We start from the raw sequence: 19,267 nt of genomic DNA, 5'->3' as shown, positions 1-19,267 counted from the left end.
GGGACCCTTTTGCGCTGCTGCAGTTGCAGTCTGGCCGGCCGGTGGATTCCCCTCCACTGAGCTTCCTGTGTACGATATTATACGATCCTATACGGTATTATACGCGTATAACCAACTCTCTTAACGTTATTTCTTTTTTGGGTCGCGAAAGCATCCTAACATGGCAGCACATGCATCCGCAGGCGCCCAGACCCAGAGTGTGCCGACGCCGCCGTCCTTCAGCCCTGGTAAAAGCAGCCCCTCGAGACGCTCTCGGAGCAGCCACACAATACTTCAGAAAGAGAAGGACGGACGGAAGGAAGGCGGAGCCGAGATCGAGGATGCGGACAAGCCGAGTAACGATATCGCATCGATCCCTGGCACCGGCAACGGCGCTGGAAGTACTGTCGACGTAGCTTCTACCGGGACTTTATCACGACCTCCCCTCCAACCGTCCGGCTCCTCGACCATTGACCCATTGTCGCAGGTACAGGGCCCGGGCTTTAACGCACTTCTACCAATATTTCTCTAGGGAGACGCTGACAGTTTCCCGTGTAGCATATATTGACCTTGAGGGCTCATACCACTACCGACATATCCATTCCGCAGCGCCTTACCCAAATGGCCGAGGGCCTCGCCCGGCCCAGCTCCGATCTATCAGCGAAAAATGCAGCCGCCGTGGGTGAGGCGGCCGGCCACAAGAGGTATGCCCTCCAGAGTAGCCCTTGACGGCATCTTGTCCACCGACAACTGACATGTCGCGTACCACACATGATACAGGAGCCGAAGCTCGTTCCTTAGCCGACTAAACATTCGAGGTGGCCGAAAGAAGGACCCCAAAGACTTTGATTCGGATTCCGAGTTTGGTAACGAGGCTCGATTGGGCGGCATTGATGCCCGTGTCTTCGGCCAGTCGCCAGCCAGCCCCCTGGTGGGTGGGGGGTTCGTTCCGCACCACAAAGAGCCACCGCGATACATACGAATAAGATCGAGCAATAAAAAGACGCGCGAGTTCAACCGCATGTTTCTTGCCCAAGAGTTGGTCGGGACACGTCCGCGGGGAGACGATCACGAGATTGCCGAGCGGACAGGCCAGAACCCCGAGGTAACGGTTAGCGTCGCTGGTACAAGCGACAGAAGGTTGACCAGGACAGGCGGTGCTATCTGGGCCACAGAATTCAGCAAGGACGGGAGATACCTAGCTTCGGCAGGGCGAGACCACGTGGTCAGGGTGTGGGCTGTCCTATCCACCCCCGAGGAGCGTCGGGCTTATGAGGAAGACGAGGCTGCCCGTGGCGGCACTGGAGAGAGGCTTAGTGCGCCTGTCTTTAGGGACCAACCTATCAAGGAGTTTCAAGGACACACTGGCGAGGTTCTCGACCTCAGTTGGAGCAAGAACAACTTCCTGCTATCGTCGTCCATGGATAAGACGGTCAGACTCTGGCATCTTAGCAGAGATGAGTGTCTTTGCACATTCAAGCATAAAGACTTTGTGACTAGACTCGCCTTCCACCCCCGAGACGATCGCTTCTTTCTGGCTGGCTCCCTGGACACCATGCTACGGCTGTGGAGTATCCCGGACAGGGCTGTCGCGTTCTCAGCCCAGCTCCCGGACCTTGTCACGGCTGTCGCCTTCTCTCCAGACGGAAAGGTTGCGATAGCAGGCCTCCTCAACGGGCTCTGCATGTTTTATGAAACTGAAGGACTGAACCTGACCTCTCAGGTTCACGTACGGTCTTCTCGGGGGAGAAATGCCAAGGGAAGCAAGATCACCGGTATACAAACAGTGGCTATTCCGCCGCCAAGTCCGACCAAGCTGGCGTCGTCAAACTTGCCAAACTCTGGCTCAGTATCCGAGGCCTCAGATTCCCCAGACAGCGGAGAAGTCCGAGTCCTGGTTACATCAAACGACAGCCGAATACGCATCTATAATCTGCGTGACAAGTCGTTGGAGGTGAAGTTCAAGGGACACGAGAATTTGTGTAGCCAAATCGCCGCAACATTCTCTGACGACGGAAAGTACGTGATCTGCGGGAGCGAGGACCGAAACACCTTTATCTGGAACCTTACTGGCCACGCCGCCGTAGTTACAGATAAGGACAAGTCACCCTGTGAATATTTCGAGGCGCATGGTGAGATTGTCACAACGGCGCTATTTGCGCCAACAAAAACCAGGATGCTTCTTGGACAGAGTGGTGATCCTATCTACGACCTTTGCAATCCGCCACCCGTGTTGCTTCAGAGCCTCGAAGAAGCCGCGAGCGCTGCAGCGAGTCAAGTGGCGGTGACCAACGACACACAGAAGCCAGCGCCCGCTGAGCCAGTGAAGCGCCCGGAGCCCAGCGCGGCTTATATTGCGAGGTCAACCCATTATGATGGGCACATCATTGTTACGACGGGTGACACTGGGATTATAAAGGTTTTCCGGCAGGATTGTGCCTTTGCTAAGCGCAAGCATGATTCTTGGGAGACTGGCAGCACATTCAGCCGCAAGCTTGGAGCTCACGGCTTCATAAGCCACGGGCTGGGCCGAAGTGGCAGTGTTCTGACCCGAACCAGTGCCGGCAGTACGGTGCACAGCCGGAGGGGTTCGCTGAGCCAGTCCATCGCACCGATTACGATTGGTTCTCTCCAGTTGAGTGCCACTGGAGGACACCCGGAACGCATTCTAAGCTGGCGTCAAGGCATTGAGAACGGCGGTGACAGGCGCGGCGGCGGATTGCTCAACGGCGGGGGCACCCCAGCTCCCAGCGAGCGGTCCATCAGCCCGGCCAAAGCCAGTAGAACATCGCTGAACTCTGCCGCCAATCCGGCGCGAGAGGCAAGGAAGAAGCCATACTTTGGCCACTCGCCAGCTCGAGCTCGTGGAGAAAGCACGGTGACAAGTCCCACAATGAGCACTTATAGCAGCCCACCAGAGAAATCCCCGGCGCGGTTGTTCAAGGACCGGCCAGCCAGCGATAGGCGGAGCTCTCAAGATGATGGACCGTTGTGTCCCCCGACGCCGAGCTTCACTTTTCACGCCGCAGACGATGGTGAGCGGCAGCAGTTGGACTCTGCGGGCGGGAGTTCGTCGTTCTGGAATTTGAATCGGTGGCGCGGAATCACGGGGTTTAGGGCAAGCTCCTCTACTCAGGGTTTGAACGGTAGACGTAGGCGGGGAAGTGGCGGCCGCTTGTCTTTATCTGCATCTCGGCGTCAGACAAATACCTCGGGCGACGAAGGGGAAGTCAGGGGGTCGACTGACGATGCTCGACGACGAAGTCCGGGGCCTTCGGCATCGCCTGGACAAGAAGGAAGCCCCGACTATGAGGGAAGCTCCGCCCAGCCACCCAGTGGCGGTGGAGCGGGACATGATGGAGGGGGCCGTTCGTCCATGCACGCGGTGCGTGTCAGCCACGAAGGGTCGCCATTCCGGCAACTCCTGAACCGGCTGAGCTCGGACCTCACCGGCCAGGCTCGGGAAGAAGCGATGCTGGCGGCACGGAGATGACGTGCCGCAGTTGCGCCGGCAAAGAGTTCAGGGCGAGGAAGCGCAGTGGAGAACAGAAGCTTGCATGCGGGAGGTGCGGGAAGCCCCCAGATGGGAGGCACGGAGTGGCTCAACGGCGCGGTGCTCATTCGTCTGCGGATTTGGCATGGCGTTCGTGCACAGCGTACTGGATAGTATGCAATGCTTGGGTAAATTGTTGTTCCTATAGTCAAATATCCCAGGGCCGCAGGTTTGGGTTTAGCTGCGACAAAATATGCCGCACGCATGTGTCTACTTACACGGGGACTTCTGTCGGTCAAGCATTGTCGGCGTACATACATTTGTATTTCCAGCTCAGGAAAGTTTGCCCAAACTAATTGAGTAATGTATTGGAAATGGGCTTGGGACGCAGGTCCATTGCCATGTTCCTCTATCAGGAAGTTGTCGATCCCATGGTATCCTTCCGAAAGCACCGTTATTACAACGGCATTCCTCCTTCATTGAGTCCTCCTTCATCCTCCGGATAACAGTCTGAGTCCGAAGAACGAGAACGTCCTACCCAAGGTATAGGCGCCCTAAACAGCCCATAAGTCAGCATCTCCCCGCAGCCGTCGGGATCTCCGTTCTAACCAGGACCGAAATAAGCCTAACAGACGCTCACTCACCGACTCAGGCCTCCTCCCTGGCCAGCCTCCCGAGCTCCTGGACAACAGCGGCGAGATTCTTTGGGTCGGCCCCGCGTATCGAGGCGATCTTTGTGCTGCCGTCCTCCACCATTTGCGCGCCGCCGCCCGAGACCTTGTCGCCGACCTCGACGCCGGCCAGCTCGCCGTCGACAAGAAACAGGAAGGTGGGCATGGCCGTCACGCCAAACTGCTTGGCCACCTCGGGCGCCTCGTCCACGTCCACCTTGCCAAAGGCCAGCTTGCCCTCGACGGCATGCTCGGCCGCCAGCTTGGCGTAGATGGGCGCGATGGCCTTGCACGGCGGGCACCACACGGCCGTGAAGTCGAGGACCACGTATTTGGTGCTGTCCGTGAGGGACTTGAGAGAGGCGAGGGAGTCGATGTGTTGCACTTTGTCGGCCATTTTTGGGGATATGTTGGGGTTTCAGGGTTTGTAGGGGTCGAGTTCAGATGGTCGGTCTGCTTTGTCGCAGTAGTGAGTGGAGGTCGGCAGGGAGGAGGGGTCTTGCACCTTTTGGACGGGGTGGTGATCGTGGGGTTTTTAAAGGCCATGGTGGGGCGCACCCGCCCGCCGCACCCGCCCGCACCTACCTTATGTATGGATTGTACAGGTAATTTAATTACCTACTGTACTTGCATAATGCGGCAGGCAACAATGCCTAGGTTGACATTTTCAACACTGCCCCTATTGTTGCGCCTAGGGCCAGGCGATAGCGTTATGCGGTTGGATGTTGCGGGAGAGTCCGATGTTGAGTCCTGCAAGCGATCACTTGGCGCGGGGCACCGGCACCTCGGTGGATCTTACTGAGGGCCCCGATGGCGGGAACCCGATTTAGGTCGCTGCTGAGAAATGCAGATCACCGAAAACGTGCATAAGATGACGATGGTGTCATACTTAGTGGCTAGAGTCACTGAGTTTGTCAAGGTCTCAAGGAAGCTTTTGGAGCGGGCTTCCCGCAGGACGGTACTTGCTGCCTTGTGCCTGCCTAGGAAGTCACTTTGAGCAGGCAGTACTCGACTCTTGGGTTCGTTTCATGCGGTTGGGTTTGAACCTGCATTGTTATCAGGACGTTGCCTCAACTTTGCGAGATACGATGCATACGATGTTCCTCGAAGTTGGGCACTGCAGTTACACAAAACTGCTGCATGTACGTATATAATGCAGGCTAACCTGAAGTTCGCCAGGAATGAGGAATCAATGTTGCCGCCCACGGGATAGCAGGAACTTACTAACAAGATCAGAAACTGGGGGGCTGGAATCAGGACCAAGAGGTAAGAAAAAATACCAGTCTGCTGCAGTTGGCTGCCGACGAACCTAAATTACGTACTAACTCCTATCTCTCTCCTGGTCATTACTGAGTTAACGTTACAACCCAACACCTCCTGAGCACAACTACGGAAATCAATGAGACTTTCCAAATCCACCTTTGTTTTCAAGTCCTTCACTTCACAGGTCACACTCACAAACAGAACATCCATAGCTTGGACACATCAACCCAAGGTTTTGACATTTCAAGGTTCGGAACTGGGCTGGGCTCCCAAACCCTCAGTCACAGAGTGTATCTTACTACGAGAGGTTGGTTGACGTCCAAGTACCTAGTTGAGCACCTACTAACTCGTCGTGACATCGTAGCCTACCTATCTGAGTAGATATCGTGAGAAATTCAACAATCCATTACCACGGCTCTTGATGCTGCCAGATTGCACATGCAGATATGGAGCCTTTATTATCATGATGTTACTGATCTTCCCCTGAGCCCATACCTGGAAATTTCCAACGTTCATCTCCTTTCAACACTGTTTATTGCTGCCACCGTTATAGTGCATTCTTCCTGTTCTACCTAGCCGACTTCTTATTTAATCTTCTAGCTGCTCTGAGCAAGGACAAGCCGATGTTATCTTAGGTAGCCAAGTTTCAAATCGGGATCGACGCAGTGTGCGGCCGAGGCTGCGGCCCGAGTTACCATCCCGGCACCGAAGCTCCCAAGGTCAAAGCGGCTGTTTCATGCCGGCGGCGTCGTATTTCAAATATGTTAAAGCCCTTCTCCTGGCAGTCACCCTCTAGCCTGCTGAGCCTGGTCCTGGTCCCATAGTTGCTTCTGATATTGGCGCTTCATCCTTTGGGGTCCGATCGCGAGGCTAAGCAGGTCGATCCCGGCAACCTGTTTGCTTAGTCCGGCGCTTAGGGTCGCCTACACCGCCAGACCGTACACCCTCTCGGCGAAACTTGGAAGACCAGGCCCCGCTCCAACTCAACGAAATGCTTCGAAGCGCCTCGCCAATTGCACTGCCAACGACGCCGCGTTAGGTTTGGCAAAGCCGCCGACCTAGGCAAACAAGTCACACAGGGGACCGCCTCTCGCCGCACCGTAGCGTCACTCCCACACCGTTGCTTAGCCCGACCTTCAATCCTGTACCACATGACGATGCGGCTCTGCTCTCTCTCGAATGTGGTGGTGAGACAGCCGCCTTGCAGGTTGCTTCTCGAAGAAGCGCATGATTGGGTGCCTCTCCACGCCCCTTTTCAGCGACCGCACTTGTTTTCCCCTACGTGAGCGGAAAGTACCGCGTCCAGCCTTGGAAAGATTTTCACATCTTGACGCCGCAGTTATGTCTAGAACAGAAACAGATCTGACGGCGCTTACAGTTGTGTGATATCAAGATCCAAAGCTAATTCCGCGACCTCGCAGGGCTCCTACACAAGCGCCATCAGGGGTCGTTAGTGGCATAGCCCCTTTTCTCCACGCCATGTGGATCACCAGGAGCCTTAAGCCCACGAAGTACTACTCTAGATTCCCCTACGATCCACATCCCATGGTTCAGGCGAGACGCTGAGAACCAGGTCATGCCCCTAGTGTGTCACCTGCGGTGGTCTCGGCTGCCACTCGTCGAGGGTCCACGAGTGATAGTCACCCCGAATGACGGGCAATGACCGCACGATGGAGCCCTTCTCGGGGTCTCGTCATGGTCTCACCATTCTTCACCTTCACTGACCACATGAGGAGCCCTAGATTGTCGAAGGACTGAAGATCGACAACCACTCAGCCCTTTGTCCTGGACTAGAGGTTTCAGTTGGCCCTTGGTGAAAGACACGTTACTGGATATCGAACCGTGGATCCCAGCTTACTGGAGTAAAAGTTGAATGGGCTTTCGTGAAATCGTCGGGTCTTGGATGCCCGGTTGGCGTCTTCATGATGTCGCTTGTGAGCTACGTTGTACGGTACGACGCTCAATGTCGGGTGAGTACCAGCAACTGGGCCACGATTCTAGTACCACGATAAATAAAGTCAAGACATACTCGCGAATCCATCTTCTCATCGTGGTTCGGCAGACATTGTCCTGTTCTGTGCTGTATATGCTCTTTTAATGTCAATCTCCCGAGCCAGAGCTCAACTTTCCACTTACCCCTGAAATCCCAATCTGCCAAAATGAACGACGGCTCGTTCCTCTTCGGTGTGGAGATAGAACTGTTCCTCGGAAGCCGCAAGCAGAAAAACCCAACCTTCAAGTCCCTTGCCGAAGAAGTGAACAAGCGACTCACCAAGGCAGGCATCGCCAACCACATCAAGGCGAGCAACGACAAGTCGGCCAGCAAGTACCGCAAATGGTCGCTGGTGCAGGAAGTCAGCATCCCGCCGTCACACGACCACTGTAAGTCCCGGTCTCCAGCGTCCCTTTGCTCTCCTGTTTCCCCTGCCCCTTCACCACGACTCGGCCCTAACAGCTGAGATAACTAACCTCCCCCCACAGACGGCATCGAACTTGTCTCCCCCATCTACCCAGCAACGGCAACCTCCCGCTGGCAGTCTGACCTAACCACCATCTTTGCCACGCTGCACAAGCACTTCCTCATCGCCCCCTCCCCCAAATGCTCCACCCACATCCACCTGTCCGGCACCCCCGTCCCGCTCTCCGCGGGCGAGCTTGCCGCGCTGGCGAAGACAGTCTTGTACTTTGAACCCGCGCTGGACAGGCTCATGCCCGCTGGCCGCCGCTCGAACTCAGAGTCGTACTGGTGCCAGAGCAACCGCTGCAGTCCCCCGCTAGCGGGGCTGTCGCTGGGGGAGTGTCTTGCTCGGCTTGATGAGGCTGCCGCTACTCCTGGTTCTGGTGATGCGGGTGTGGAACGGGTCGTGGAGTGCATGAATCTGGTCTCGGCTGACTCGCCTTTGGGCAGGGTGCGTCGCATGCAGGCTCATGAGAGCTTTCTTCATGGGAAGGTGTACAAGTGGAATTTTACTGGTGTGACGCCTGGTGGAGGTGGTACCGGGACGGTCGAGTTCCGCCAGCCGGGAGGGTGTGTAACCGCCGGGGACGCTACTGCGTGGATTGTTCTGACACTGGCATTTGCGGTTGGGGCTATGAGCGTTGGACCGGGTTTGGGTGAGGGAGGGGTTTGGCCCGGTGCGGGTGAGTCGTTGGATGAGTTGGAGTGGGTGCTGGAAATTGGGAGGGAGGCTCTGGGCTGGGGAGAGCTGGTGGGCGTGGGCGAGCTGTTTGCAAGGGCGGAAACGGAAGGCATGTATTAGGGTGGTGCTCACCGTGCTTGCGGAATTAGCTGGAGGTGGTACACCATCGCGTAGCCAGTAGCAGGGAAGGGGTAGATTGTACATCGTGAAAGAGTAAAGGTTAGTAGTGGTTTAGCTGAGGTATCAGGGGGCAACTGTGGCTGGGTTGAACCGGACAGTAAAGCAGTTCCAGGAAAACCGATGAGGAGCGGGATATGTATCAATATCTCTCCAGTACTTCTCATTGCTTATGTGCTATCGGCCGTTTTTGTTGGCTACTGGTACTTTCAATTCGTGAAGTGTCTGCCGCCAAATCGATGCCTGAACATCTCTGCAATGATCACTTACTCATCCAACGACGCCGTGTTTGGGTCCCAGCAGACAGGCGAGTACTCGTCCGTCTCCAGCTCGCTGACCTCCTCCGGGGTAAGCTCAAAGTCGTAGACATCGGCATTCTCCCGGATGCGCTCGGGTTTGACGCTCTTGGGAAGCGGGATGAACCCCTTCTGTAAGCTCCAGCGGATCAGGATCTGGGCCTCGCTCTTGCCCTACTTGTCGGCGAGCTTCTTGAGCACCGGCTCACCCCAGCGCTGTCCGACAACCAGGGGGCTATATGCCTGGACAGCAATGCCGCGCTTGGAACACCACTCAACGATGTCTCTGCGTGCGCACCACGGGTGGATCTCCCATTGGCCGACGCTGATGACGCCCCCTTTGCCCTTCCCCCCGCGCTCGGCTTCGAGCTCGGCAATATGCCTCTCCAGCTCGTCCAGATGGTGCACCCCGTAGTTGCTCACTCCGATGCTGCGCACCTTGCCGGCCTCGACAGCCTCCACTAAGGCCTTCCAGGCACCCTTGCGCCTCGCCGAGCCGCCGTAAGGTGCATGCAGCAGCATGAGGTCGATGTACTCGAGGCCCGACTGGGCGAGCGTCTTGTTGACCTGGGCCGCGGCTCCTTCGTAGCTAAGGTTGGAGGGCGGGACCTTGGAGGTAAAGAAGATTTCGTCTCGGGAAATTAAGGAGGTCCTGATGGCTTGTCCGCAAGCGGCCTCGTTTCTGTAGTATGCTGCCGAGTCAATCTGTATTTCAGGTGTCAAACGGGCTGTGTATGTGGGAGATGGATCCGTCCCAGAACGGGTAATAGTAGCATACGTGTCGATACCCGGCTGTGAATGCCTCCTTGACACATCCTTCGGTGTCTTTTGGTGGTCTGCACACTCGCAGTCAGTCTATCCGGTCTGAGTACTTGCAGTCCCTGGTTGCAGTCATAAGTTCTTACGTTCGGAAGACCTGAAAACGAGGCAATTAGTTGCCCGTCTCAGGGATATATCGAGTCGAGTGATATCGCCGCAGGTTAGTACTTACACCGAGTCCCAGCTGGGGAATCTCGTAACCGCTAGGCAGCTTGATCCTTGTGCCGATAGTAAGGGGCGCCATATTGCTTGTGCGAATTGACCAGGCTCAACCGCCTTGACTGTGAATCGAGGATTTTTGGTGTGGACGTACACATAACACGGCAGTTACGGAGCTGTCGGAGTTAAGGTACCTTAGATAACCTTAAGACGTGATAAGGTTAGTCCTGTTCTCTCAGTGACAGCAATCATGACGCAACATCCCCCGTTCTTTCCTCTAACCGAGTCCAACAAATGTACATACAGTACCTGCTGTTAGTGCTACCCAAACTTTTGTATGCGAAAATTCTTCTCTCTACTACCCCTCTTAACAGAGACCGACTCCTCTGTACCTGATTTGGCTCAGGCCTAAGCAGGTACCTTACCCGGAAGTGCCAAGGGACATTACAAATGTCGATTCGAGTCGCAGGCGCAATCGTGCCGGTGTAGGCCCATGGGATTTCGAAGCCTGGAGACTCTCACTTGCTGTCTTGCGTCCACCGTCTAGTGAGATGACTGGCTCTAATTAAATTCTAAATTGAGCGAGCAATCTCAATCTATGACTTCTAACAGGAGATAGCAACAAAAGCTACCTAATATATCTTGAGGATTGTTGGAAGATCGTTATGATCACGTGCAGTTGATGCTGTTGTAGATGGGGTTTGATGAACTTCAATGGCACGGTGCTACGAAGCACCTGCCGCAAGGAACTGGAAGGATTCAGCTCTGTTAAACCCTTGTCCAGATCTAACGTTTACCAACAACTGTCTTCACATTTCTTGCTCCGCATTGCATCATTCGCAGTACCACACCACACACCAGTCTTACAATTCAAGCCACAATAGAAGCATGGTTGATATATCAAATGCCCGGCCCCACGCGCTTCGGATCGTCCTCGTTGTCTCGGTCTTGCTCGGCGTCTTTTTGTTCCTCGACCCGATTGGCTTCGCATCATCATCCATGGCAAACCAGACGCCAGGCACGACCAATTTCATCACACACATCGTACTGTTCGAATTCAAACCCAATGCGGGAGCCACTGCAGTTGATGCGGTATGGTACAACCTGTCACGGTCAGATGGCCACATCACAAGGCAACTGAATTGCTAACGACATCAAGGCATGCGCCAAGTTCCTGGCGCTCAAGGACAACTGCCTCGCGCCAAACTCGCAGCATCCCTACATCACTGGCATCTCGGGCGGCAAGTACAATTCGAACGAAGGCTTGCAGGTTTGTTCTTACATGACTTTAAACATCCCGAGGCGCTGCCAATGGGGGCTAACGGACACCCATCAAAGAATGGCCTGACACACGGCTTCATCGTGCACTTCGCCAACGCGGACGACCGGAACTACTACGTCGAGCAAGACCCGGCCCATCAAGCCTTCAAGAAGGAGATTGAGCCACTCATAGCAAAAACCACAGTGCTCGACTTCACGAACGGCAAGTTCTAATGCAGTCCCTTGTATCACCACGTCAGACACCTCTGCGGTTATGCACATGGTAATCAGTCGATATGGTCGTATATGCGGCAACGCGACTGCTCCAACGCAATCACATCTCTTTCGCATCATGCAAGGCGACCGTCCGCGACACCAGTGTCTTCCATGTCGCTCCGGCTGTGGGGAGGCCGAGAGATTCGAGTCGACTTAGCAGGGTATTTCCGGCGGCCAAGATGAACGCAGATGAGAGCCCGAGAGGAGGGCTCGTCGAAAGGTGTGTACGTGGCTGGTTCATCGATAAGACTCTCGCCTTGAATCCCACTCATGCCACTGCGACGGCCACTGCCCGCTCTTAGCAGCCAGAACTTGAACTCAAGCATACTAGGCCACCCGTTGTTGAAGGACTTTGAACACAAACCCAGCTGTTGCTCCTGCATCATTATTAGCTATATATAGCCTGTATATTTTGGCGTACCCTCGAACGCGTAGTCTTGTTGCACTTTTTTTATCGGCCCCACATGACTTCGGTCCTAACTTTTGGTCCGTCCCGTCATAACACAATCATTCACTCATGCCTCGCGGGTGTACTTGGAGGACCTTCTCCAGTGCGCCCCGTAACGTAACATCAGAACCGGGATGGGTGCCAGGAGCAAGCCCAGCCCAGTGAAAGCCATGAACCCCCATCCATAACCGAAGGCGTCGACGAGAGCAGGCGTCGCCAGAGGCAAAAAGGTGCTCATCAGACAGCGCGTGACGATGACGCTCGTCATAGCCGAGGCCGAATACAAGCCGAATGCGTCGACAACGTAGGCCGTGACCGGGAGCATCCCAAGCATTAGCGTCGTGCCCATGCAACTGACGGAAAGCAGCAGAAACACCAGCGGCAGCCGCAGCTCGGCAACCCAGCCATACGCGCCCACAGTCAGCGGCAAGGTAAAGGCGCCGATAATGGCCAGCGGAAGGCGGAACTCGGGTTTGCCGACACCTTTGTGCGTGTTGGTCATCCGAATGTAGATGCGGTCGAGCGTGCGGTTACATATGACGACGCCGATGAATGAGCCAGCACCTGCCCAGCGGTCAGCCCTCACTAGAAACACATCATTGTTACACGGCCGAGGCCTGGAGCAGAACTTACTGAAACTCATAAAGCAGAACCCTGTCGCGACAGGCGTCAGCCCGTAAATATCCTGCAGGATATCCGACAGGGTGGTGCTCATGATGTAAAAGTAAGTGAAGACGACGGCGCTGAAGACAGTCAGCGCCACGAGCACGCCGCTGCCGCAGAGCACGAGGCCCGGACGCAGCACCGCATCCCGCAGCTTCCCGACCGCCCACAAACCCTCCTCCTCCCCTCGGGCCTCTCCCCTCTCGGCCTCATCAAACGCGGTCTTGAACCTCTTCTGGCGGGCATCACCACTGGCACCACCCTTGTCATCACCACCCCCCGCCAGCAGCGCCAGCCTTGCCGCCCTCCGCCTGAGAATCGCAACCTTGTACGTCTCGCGGAAATACGTCAGGAACAGCACCTCACACCCCGAAGCCAGACCGACCGTCATCCAGACGACAGCGCGCCAGCCCCACGCTTGGGCTACGGCGCTGCTGATGAGCGGGCCCATGGCGCCCCCGAGCAGCGGGGCAAGATACACCAGACTGAGGGCTGCGCCCCGATGCTCCTGGGGGAAAATGTCGCCGACGATGGCCGGGCCGAGCACGTTGGACGCAACGGCGAGGCCCGTCAGCATGCGCGCGAGCACCAGCCGCGGGATAGTCGCCGACGTGGCGGCGAGTACGGTAGCGGCTACAAAGAGGAGGTTCGCCCCGTTCATGGTCGGGTATCGGCCTAGCTGCTCTGAGAGGGGGGCGATGAATAATGGACCCGCGGCTTCGCCTAGCTCCCAGATAGTCACGAGTAGCACGCTGGCGGACTTGGTGGATGAGGAGGGGGTGTTGGGTGGTGTGAGGTCATCTACGATTCTGGAGGCCAGGGGGACGACGCTCATGCAGGTCATTGTGCTAGCCGTTATATTCTGAGGTTAGTGGCAAGGTGAGATAATATAGTAAGGCATTGGGGAGGGGGGAAGGTGAATCCCCTGAAACTTCCATGAAAAGGGGCTGTACATACACAGTGAAGGCCATAAAGGCGAGCATGCTCACAACGGTCCATTTGAACGGCGTCGGCCACTCGAGCGGGTTGTCCGGGTCGCCCAGCGGGTCGAAGTCAACGATGATGGTCTCGGCGATGTCGGCCCCGCCATCTTCATCCGGGAGCGGGTTGGTGTATGCTTGTTGATGTCTCTCAGGGGTGATGTTTCTAAGCAAGGGCTGAGACTCGTCCATGCTGACGCCCCCAGTCGAACCTTACTGCCAACCTTCACTTTCACCCGGTGGGAAAAGAGTTGTCAAAGTCAAAGGCAGAGGTTATGGTCAAGTTGTATCGCAAAGTGGGGGATTCAAGTTTTTCTACACCACCTGGTGGAAACACAGGCACCCGGCATCGATAGCGGTGTGCCAAGCCTGCAGCTATCGCCAGGGATCGCTTGCAGGACGTTAGACTTGCACTGGTTACCCCTACTTTGCGGTTCGGATGGCGGATCTGGACCCTAGGAACTGCACTACCCGCAGTGGATACGGTGGAGTAAAGGACCTGGAATTTCCGATGTTGGACTGGCTTGGGGTTACAATGTGGAGGATTTTGCTACTTCCCGTCTCCTACCAAACCCTTAGAGTAGTACATACCTATTAACAAAGACGGATGGACTTCAAAGACACTCTGATACGTCGAGAGGGCCTGAGCAGCATCGAGACCATCGCTGGGTTTCCATAACCTTCTTGTGTTTGCTTGTGCAGATCTCGGGTCAAGCTTGCCATGGCAACTCGACTGTCTCGGCTGGAGGGGGTCCGCCTGCAGACGGGGTCGCAGCGGATCGTTGCAGCTCCGCACACCCTGCAGGCCTGCACGACTTTGACATATCGGTGCGCCTTTCGGATAACAACGGCGTTTGGTGTAGCCGGGCTGGACTGGAAGGATGGCGACAAAGTGGCGAAATATGCTATCGGTCCAAAGCGATTCAGTTGTATTCAACACCAACATAGTACCAGATGGCCCTCGCCACTTCTATGTCTCTATGCTCTTATCTCCTACATGTAGTGTAGCATTGAGTTGTAAGTGAAGCAGGATCAATGCACTGAATACCCCTATTCCCGCTCCCCAAGATCGGGCACTCGTTAGTGAGGGTATAGCGTAGAAGCTCAAACGCACGCTTCTTAAAGCAAACAATTACTTAAGTGCAACTGTGTCAGGGACAGAGGGGGTGTCTCTCACTAGTAGCAACCTTTGTACCGTGGACACTACACCTTAACATATAAGCAGGTATGAAACAAACGAAGGAAAAGCCGGTAATGACCGATATTATACCTGAATCATAGCCCATATGGGTGTCCAACTGGGCCTCATCAATGTCCCATTATGGTTGTCATTGATGTTCGCCTTGCCTGCACCGGACTGAGATATATAGGTGAATCCCGTTGTAATGTTGCTAGTGATACGTACATGTAATAGAGACTTCTCCCTGCTTGGAATGACATATGGGTCAATTCAACTAATGTACCGGTAGTACTGAGATGTATGCTGCAAATGTAAGGTACATACCACATGATATCGGCTGCAATGGTGGAGAGGACATCACCCTATCTAGCGATATGCATAGGTACCTACTTACCTTAGGTACTAAGGGTCGGGAGTCTGGTCGTGTAGTACTACATGCAATAGAAGGTACCTACCTTACCTAGCTTCACTGCAGTATACACCAGCGAGTCCCGATTGACATTATTCAGCTTGATCTTATTACCTGCCCGTGAGTCGTGTGACGACTCATGTTTCCGATTCTGGCGAGCATTCCTCCAATGACTTACATGGTTGGTACATGTAGCAATCATAGGTACATGTACCTTTACAGCGAGCCGACTCCGCTTAGGCTTACCTTAAGTACCTAGTTACTCATAGGTCAAGTAAACTCCCCAGTCCGCTTGAACAACCTGAAGTGTTACAGTAGGTATTGTTACTTGCGAAACGGTACTGTGGATTTCTTCCCAGGCTCATGGCACAACCAGTTCTGGCATCATCTGCCGGGGATTCTCGCTGTCGTCTTGTAAGGCTGAGCGTTTGGTTGCTGCCAGGGGGATGGACTATATGTACTGTACTGTACATATATCAGAAAGAATCACACGGTGGGAGCACCGAGCGGGTGGATCATGTCCCGCTCGTTGCCCTTCTGGTTCCGACAGTTTGGTTCAAACAACGAAGAGAATGGCAAGCATCTTCCGCCAATCATCTTCCCCTTGCCCGTATGGGTGTTGTGCTGGCTTGGCAGGCAGACTGTCTGGTGACAAGATGAGGGCGCCGACGCCACTTGAGGCACAGCTGCCGCTAAGAGGGCATCAACCGAGACAGGAGGGCCCGATAAGTCATTGTTCACAGGGCAGTGGTTGGCCGCAGAACGCTGGGTGCCAAGCAATTCTTCGGGGCGCTCAGCCAGAATGGCGGAGTTGCCGCCGGTGAGCGTCGGGATTGGCTGCTCCCTGTTGTACCAAGCAAGCCACCTCGCTGCTCAGTCCAGTCGCGAGAAGCGACACGTTCTTCCCTTTGCTGAAATTGAAGAGCCTGCCGTTAAAGCCTAAGGTCCTGAATCATTGTTATTGCGATTGCGCATGACCGTTGCCAGACTGGCTGCGTGGGCTGTGGACGCCACAAACGCGGCATCAAGGGGTCCTGATCACCACGGCCGGCCCCATGCCTTGAGGGGTTGTTTTGCTCCGTTCAACTTCATGACAGTCGCGACGACTCAGTTCCCATTCAACCTGGGATATCATGAAAATCTAAGTTGAGCGTCGCTGCATGTGCGCGGCCCGATTGCGGCTTCGTGACCTTTGACATCTTGTCTGCCGCCGTGGCTGCTGCCCCTTTTGATCGGCCATTCCACGCAAATTACGGCTGGTGCCCGCAAAAAGAGATGCAGAGCTGCCTGCTCTGTCTTTTCCTTCTGCTCCCAAACCTGGTCGCATTTTCCCTGGCTCAATGGGACCCGGTAAGGGACTTCTGCCGGCGATTCGGCCATCAGTCGGCCGTCGTCGACAGTAAACTGTATGTCGATGGCGGCTTCGTGAACTGGAAGCCCTTCACCGAGACGTCTCAGAATCTCACAAGTTGGTCTCTCCCTAACACTCTCATAGCTTGATCTGTATCGCCTTGCCCTAACGAGTACTCATTCTTGCAGACCCCTTTCTCGTCTTCAGCGACCTTGACGACTCTGCCCAAGGAATGCCCACTCTACACGCGAATCTCTCCAAAAACGCAACAATTCCGAGCGTTCACGGCGGAGCGTTGTGGGACGACTCGGTAAACAAGCGGCTTTACCTGTTTGGGGGTGAAACGACTCAGGGACTGCCCACCAACTTTGTTCTGTACAGCTACGACATCCTACACAACCACTGGCACTCGCTCGGTCCGCCAACCGGACCCGTTATTCCGACGAGTTATGGTGCAGGTGTTTCGATCCCCTCGAGGGGTGAGGCGTACTACTATGGTGGCTGGTTCAACAACGCATCGGTTCCCGGTTGGACAGGGCCGCCCTTGGCCTCCAACAGATTGATCAAGTACACCATGGACTCGAACACTTGGAGCAACCTCACGGGACCCGACACCGTCAGGAGGGCAGACGGCGTCATGGTGTTTATCCCCATCGCAGATGCCGGCATGTTGGTGTACTTTGGCGGCAGCAAGGACCTGTACGGAAACGGTACCCTGACTCCCGAGCCGCTAGACACAATTTTCCTGTACGACGTTGCAAACGGGAAGTGGTACGCCCAAAAAACGTCGGGTCGCACCCCTGAGAGCCGACGGCGATTCTGCGCAGGGGCTACGTGGGCTCAAGATCAGTCCAGTTACAACATGTAAACACCAGACATTATCCTTGCCAGTGCAAGAACATGGTGCTAATAGGCGAGCAGTTATCTCTACGGAGGCGCGGGCTTCCCGCCGGATACCACGGGCTACGACGACATTTACGTCCTGTCCATCCCCAGCTTCCAGTGGATCCGCGGCCCCTACCCACTGGGCAGCAACGTAACAGGCCCTTACCCCAAGAGCATGATGACTTGCAACGTTGTCCGCAACGCGCAGATGCTGATCATTGGGGGCACGTACTTCAACAACACCGACTTCATGTGCGACGCCGAGTCGGTGTGGGGGCAGCACAACATGGCCCTGTCGCAAGAGAATCCGGACAATGACATCTGGGGCGAGTACATACCCAGCGTCACGACTTACACCGTGCCTAGCTTCATCCTGACGGCCGTGGGCGGAGACAAAACCGGCGGCGCAACCGCGACGAAACCCGCATCGGGCTTCGTAGCCCCTGAGCTGACGGCTCTAATGACAAGAAAGGCCGTCATAACACCCCGTAGCCCGACGAGGTCTATTCCTACCCCTGCTCCAACTCAGAGCAACCCTGGAAACGAAACAGAGGGCCCCGCCCCGGTGTTGAGCACCGGCGCGATAGCGGGCATCGCGATAGGGGGTTTCTTTGGTCTCCTCGCTCTGGTTGCCAGCTGCTGCCTGCTCGTCCGCCGTCGGCAGGTATACTACGCAAACCCGCGCCAGGACGGCCAGAGCGTTCCGTCCGAAGCCTGGGGTACTTCGATTCCCTCTGTCTTCTCCCCCGCAGTCAGCACGCAGGCAACAACCTACGTCCCACCGGTCCAGTCCCCGATCCTGCTGCCTTCGTCACCGATATATCCGCGTGCAGAACTGGCAACGGACTACAGCCAGAGATATGCTGCTTGGGCTCGGAGCATGCCCGGAAGCCCTGTAGGCGGCGCCAAACGAGAACCTTCGTTCCGGCAACGCTCCCAGTCAGTGACTGGGGGCGAAGGGATACCTCACCACATGCACCCTGGAGGTGTCAGTCCGAGGACCCCATTTGGGGGGAGTAGGGGACCCGTCCCGGGAGCACCGTTCTGGGCTCCTCCCTCGCCGCAGCCTCCGGCGTATGTTTCGCATGTCACGGTTCAGACGCCGCAGGCAAGATTTCCTCCGTCACATTCACGGGTGCCGGTGGATCAGGATGGGGTGGATGAAATCCGCCCAGTGTCGGCTTCGCATCAGGGGTCTATAATGTAATTTTGAAGTTGCCAGGAGTCTGAGACGCTCTCCCCGCTCTATAGGTAGTGGTAATTGTAGCATCAGATGTGTCGTGTTACCTGCAACCACTGCAGACTCTCATTCAGTTCCGCAACAGTAGTACGTTAACTGTACCTATTGTGTTTCTTTCCATTCGCGAATCGCTTCATCATGTGCGGTCTGACCTAGCTAGGTAGTTAATTGCAATTGAACAATGCTCCACTCGAGCGGTTGTTGAAGATTTCTTTGCACCTCTGTTGTTTGCTCTTCAATCCTGTCCACGGTATTCAAGGCTCAGGGGTCAGCAAGTCATCGACTGCCCAGTAGATTTTGGTATTTTTGTTAATTCGGCCCGATGGTTTGGGGTGTTTGCTTCATGGCGTTCGTTCATCTGCCACGGATCCAATCTGGCTGAAAGATATATCAGAACCTTGGTGTTTAAGGTGGTCCCAAGCCTTGCATCGCATGCTAGCACCAATGCGCCCGTGACGGCTGCACGTCTGCGAAGCTCGGTTTGCACAACATAAGGCTGGCTGCCTCCAGTCGGAGATTCTCGTTTGCGGAAGCGGTGCGTTCATGCAGTGGTGTCCCCGTTTTCCGGGAATCATCGA

The 19,267-nt window shown here is 55.5% G+C and overlaps 7 protein-coding genes across 7 annotated transcripts; 4 read left to right on the top strand and 3 right to left on the bottom strand.

Annotated features, from left to right (window-relative positions):
• Positions 1-160: 160 nt before the first annotated feature.
• On the top strand, positions 161-3,472 carry N656DRAFT_802435 (WD40 repeat-like protein; the record flags this gene model as incomplete). Its single annotated transcript, XM_064818241.1, has 3 exons — positions 161-466; positions 538-683; positions 760-3,472. 3 exons carry the CDS (start codon positions 161-163, stop codon positions 3,470-3,472), a joined length of 3,165 nt encoding a protein of 1,054 aa, XP_064665242.1.
• A 296-nt stretch (positions 3,473-3,768) lies between these two features.
• Positions 3,769-5,029, bottom strand: N656DRAFT_469064 (thioredoxin-domain-containing protein). Its single transcript, XM_064809750.1, has 3 exons — positions 4,766-5,029; positions 4,082-4,599; positions 3,769-4,026 (listed from the first exon to the last, which is right to left on the bottom strand). Exon 2 carries the CDS (start codon positions 4,538-4,540, stop codon positions 4,121-4,123), a length of 420 nt encoding a protein of 139 aa, XP_064665241.1. The 5' UTR covers positions 4,541-4,599; positions 4,766-5,029; the 3' UTR covers positions 3,769-4,026; positions 4,082-4,120.
• A 2,435-nt stretch (positions 5,030-7,464) lies between these two features.
• On the top strand, positions 7,465-8,860 carry N656DRAFT_849195 (uncharacterized protein). Its single transcript, XM_064819332.1, has 2 exons — positions 7,465-7,788; positions 7,888-8,860. The coding sequence occupies exons 1-2, from the start codon at positions 7,566-7,568 to the stop codon at positions 8,664-8,666; spliced, it is 1,002 nt and encodes a 333-aa protein (XP_064665240.1). The 5' UTR covers positions 7,465-7,565; the 3' UTR covers positions 8,667-8,860.
• Positions 8,861-8,989: 129 nt separating this feature from the next.
• Positions 8,990-10,227, bottom strand: N656DRAFT_840235 (aldo-keto reductase-like protein; the record flags this gene model as incomplete). Its single annotated transcript, XM_064818930.1, has 5 exons — positions 10,011-10,227; positions 9,925-9,935; positions 9,798-9,855; positions 9,198-9,724; positions 8,990-9,158 (listed from the first exon to the last, which is right to left on the bottom strand). Exons 1-5 carry the CDS (start codon positions 10,080-10,082, stop codon positions 8,990-8,992), a joined length of 837 nt encoding a protein of 278 aa, XP_064665239.1. The 5' UTR covers positions 10,083-10,227.
• A 633-nt stretch (positions 10,228-10,860) lies between these two features.
• Positions 10,861-11,975, top strand: N656DRAFT_741271 (dabb-domain-containing protein). The gene is made up of 3 exons (XM_064812816.1): positions 10,861-11,089; positions 11,157-11,267; positions 11,336-11,975. Exons 1-3 carry the CDS (start codon positions 10,886-10,888, stop codon positions 11,489-11,491), a joined length of 471 nt encoding a protein of 156 aa, XP_064665238.1. The 5' UTR covers positions 10,861-10,885; the 3' UTR covers positions 11,492-11,975.
• On the bottom strand, positions 11,609-13,926 carry N656DRAFT_762853 (MFS general substrate transporter). The gene is made up of 3 exons (XM_064813280.1): positions 13,602-13,926; positions 12,615-13,492; positions 11,609-12,545 (listed from the first exon to the last, which is right to left on the bottom strand). Exons 1-3 carry the CDS (start codon positions 13,814-13,816, stop codon positions 12,049-12,051), a joined length of 1,590 nt encoding a protein of 529 aa, XP_064665237.1. The 5' UTR covers positions 13,817-13,926; the 3' UTR covers positions 11,609-12,048.
• Positions 13,927-16,590: 2,664 nt separating this feature from the next.
• N656DRAFT_741267 (uncharacterized protein) lies at positions 16,591-18,698 on the top strand. Its single transcript, XM_064812815.1, has 3 exons — positions 16,591-16,681; positions 16,753-17,428; positions 17,486-18,698. The coding sequence occupies exons 2-3, from the start codon at positions 16,797-16,799 to the stop codon at positions 18,654-18,656; spliced, it is 1,803 nt and encodes a 600-aa protein (XP_064665236.1). The 5' UTR covers positions 16,591-16,681; positions 16,753-16,796; the 3' UTR covers positions 18,657-18,698.
• The last annotated feature ends 569 nt before the right edge of the window (positions 18,699-19,267 follow it).

The sequence above is a fragment of the Canariomyces notabilis genome (assembly GCF_033297395.1).
Source record: "Canariomyces notabilis strain CBS 508.74 unplaced genomic scaffold N656scaffold_39, whole genome shotgun sequence".
Classification (NCBI taxonomy): Eukaryota; Fungi; Ascomycota; class Sordariomycetes; order Sordariales; family Chaetomiaceae; genus Canariomyces; species Canariomyces notabilis.
The sequence above is the reverse complement of the archived record's forward strand: the minus strand, read 5'-3'. Positions and strand labels throughout refer to the sequence as shown.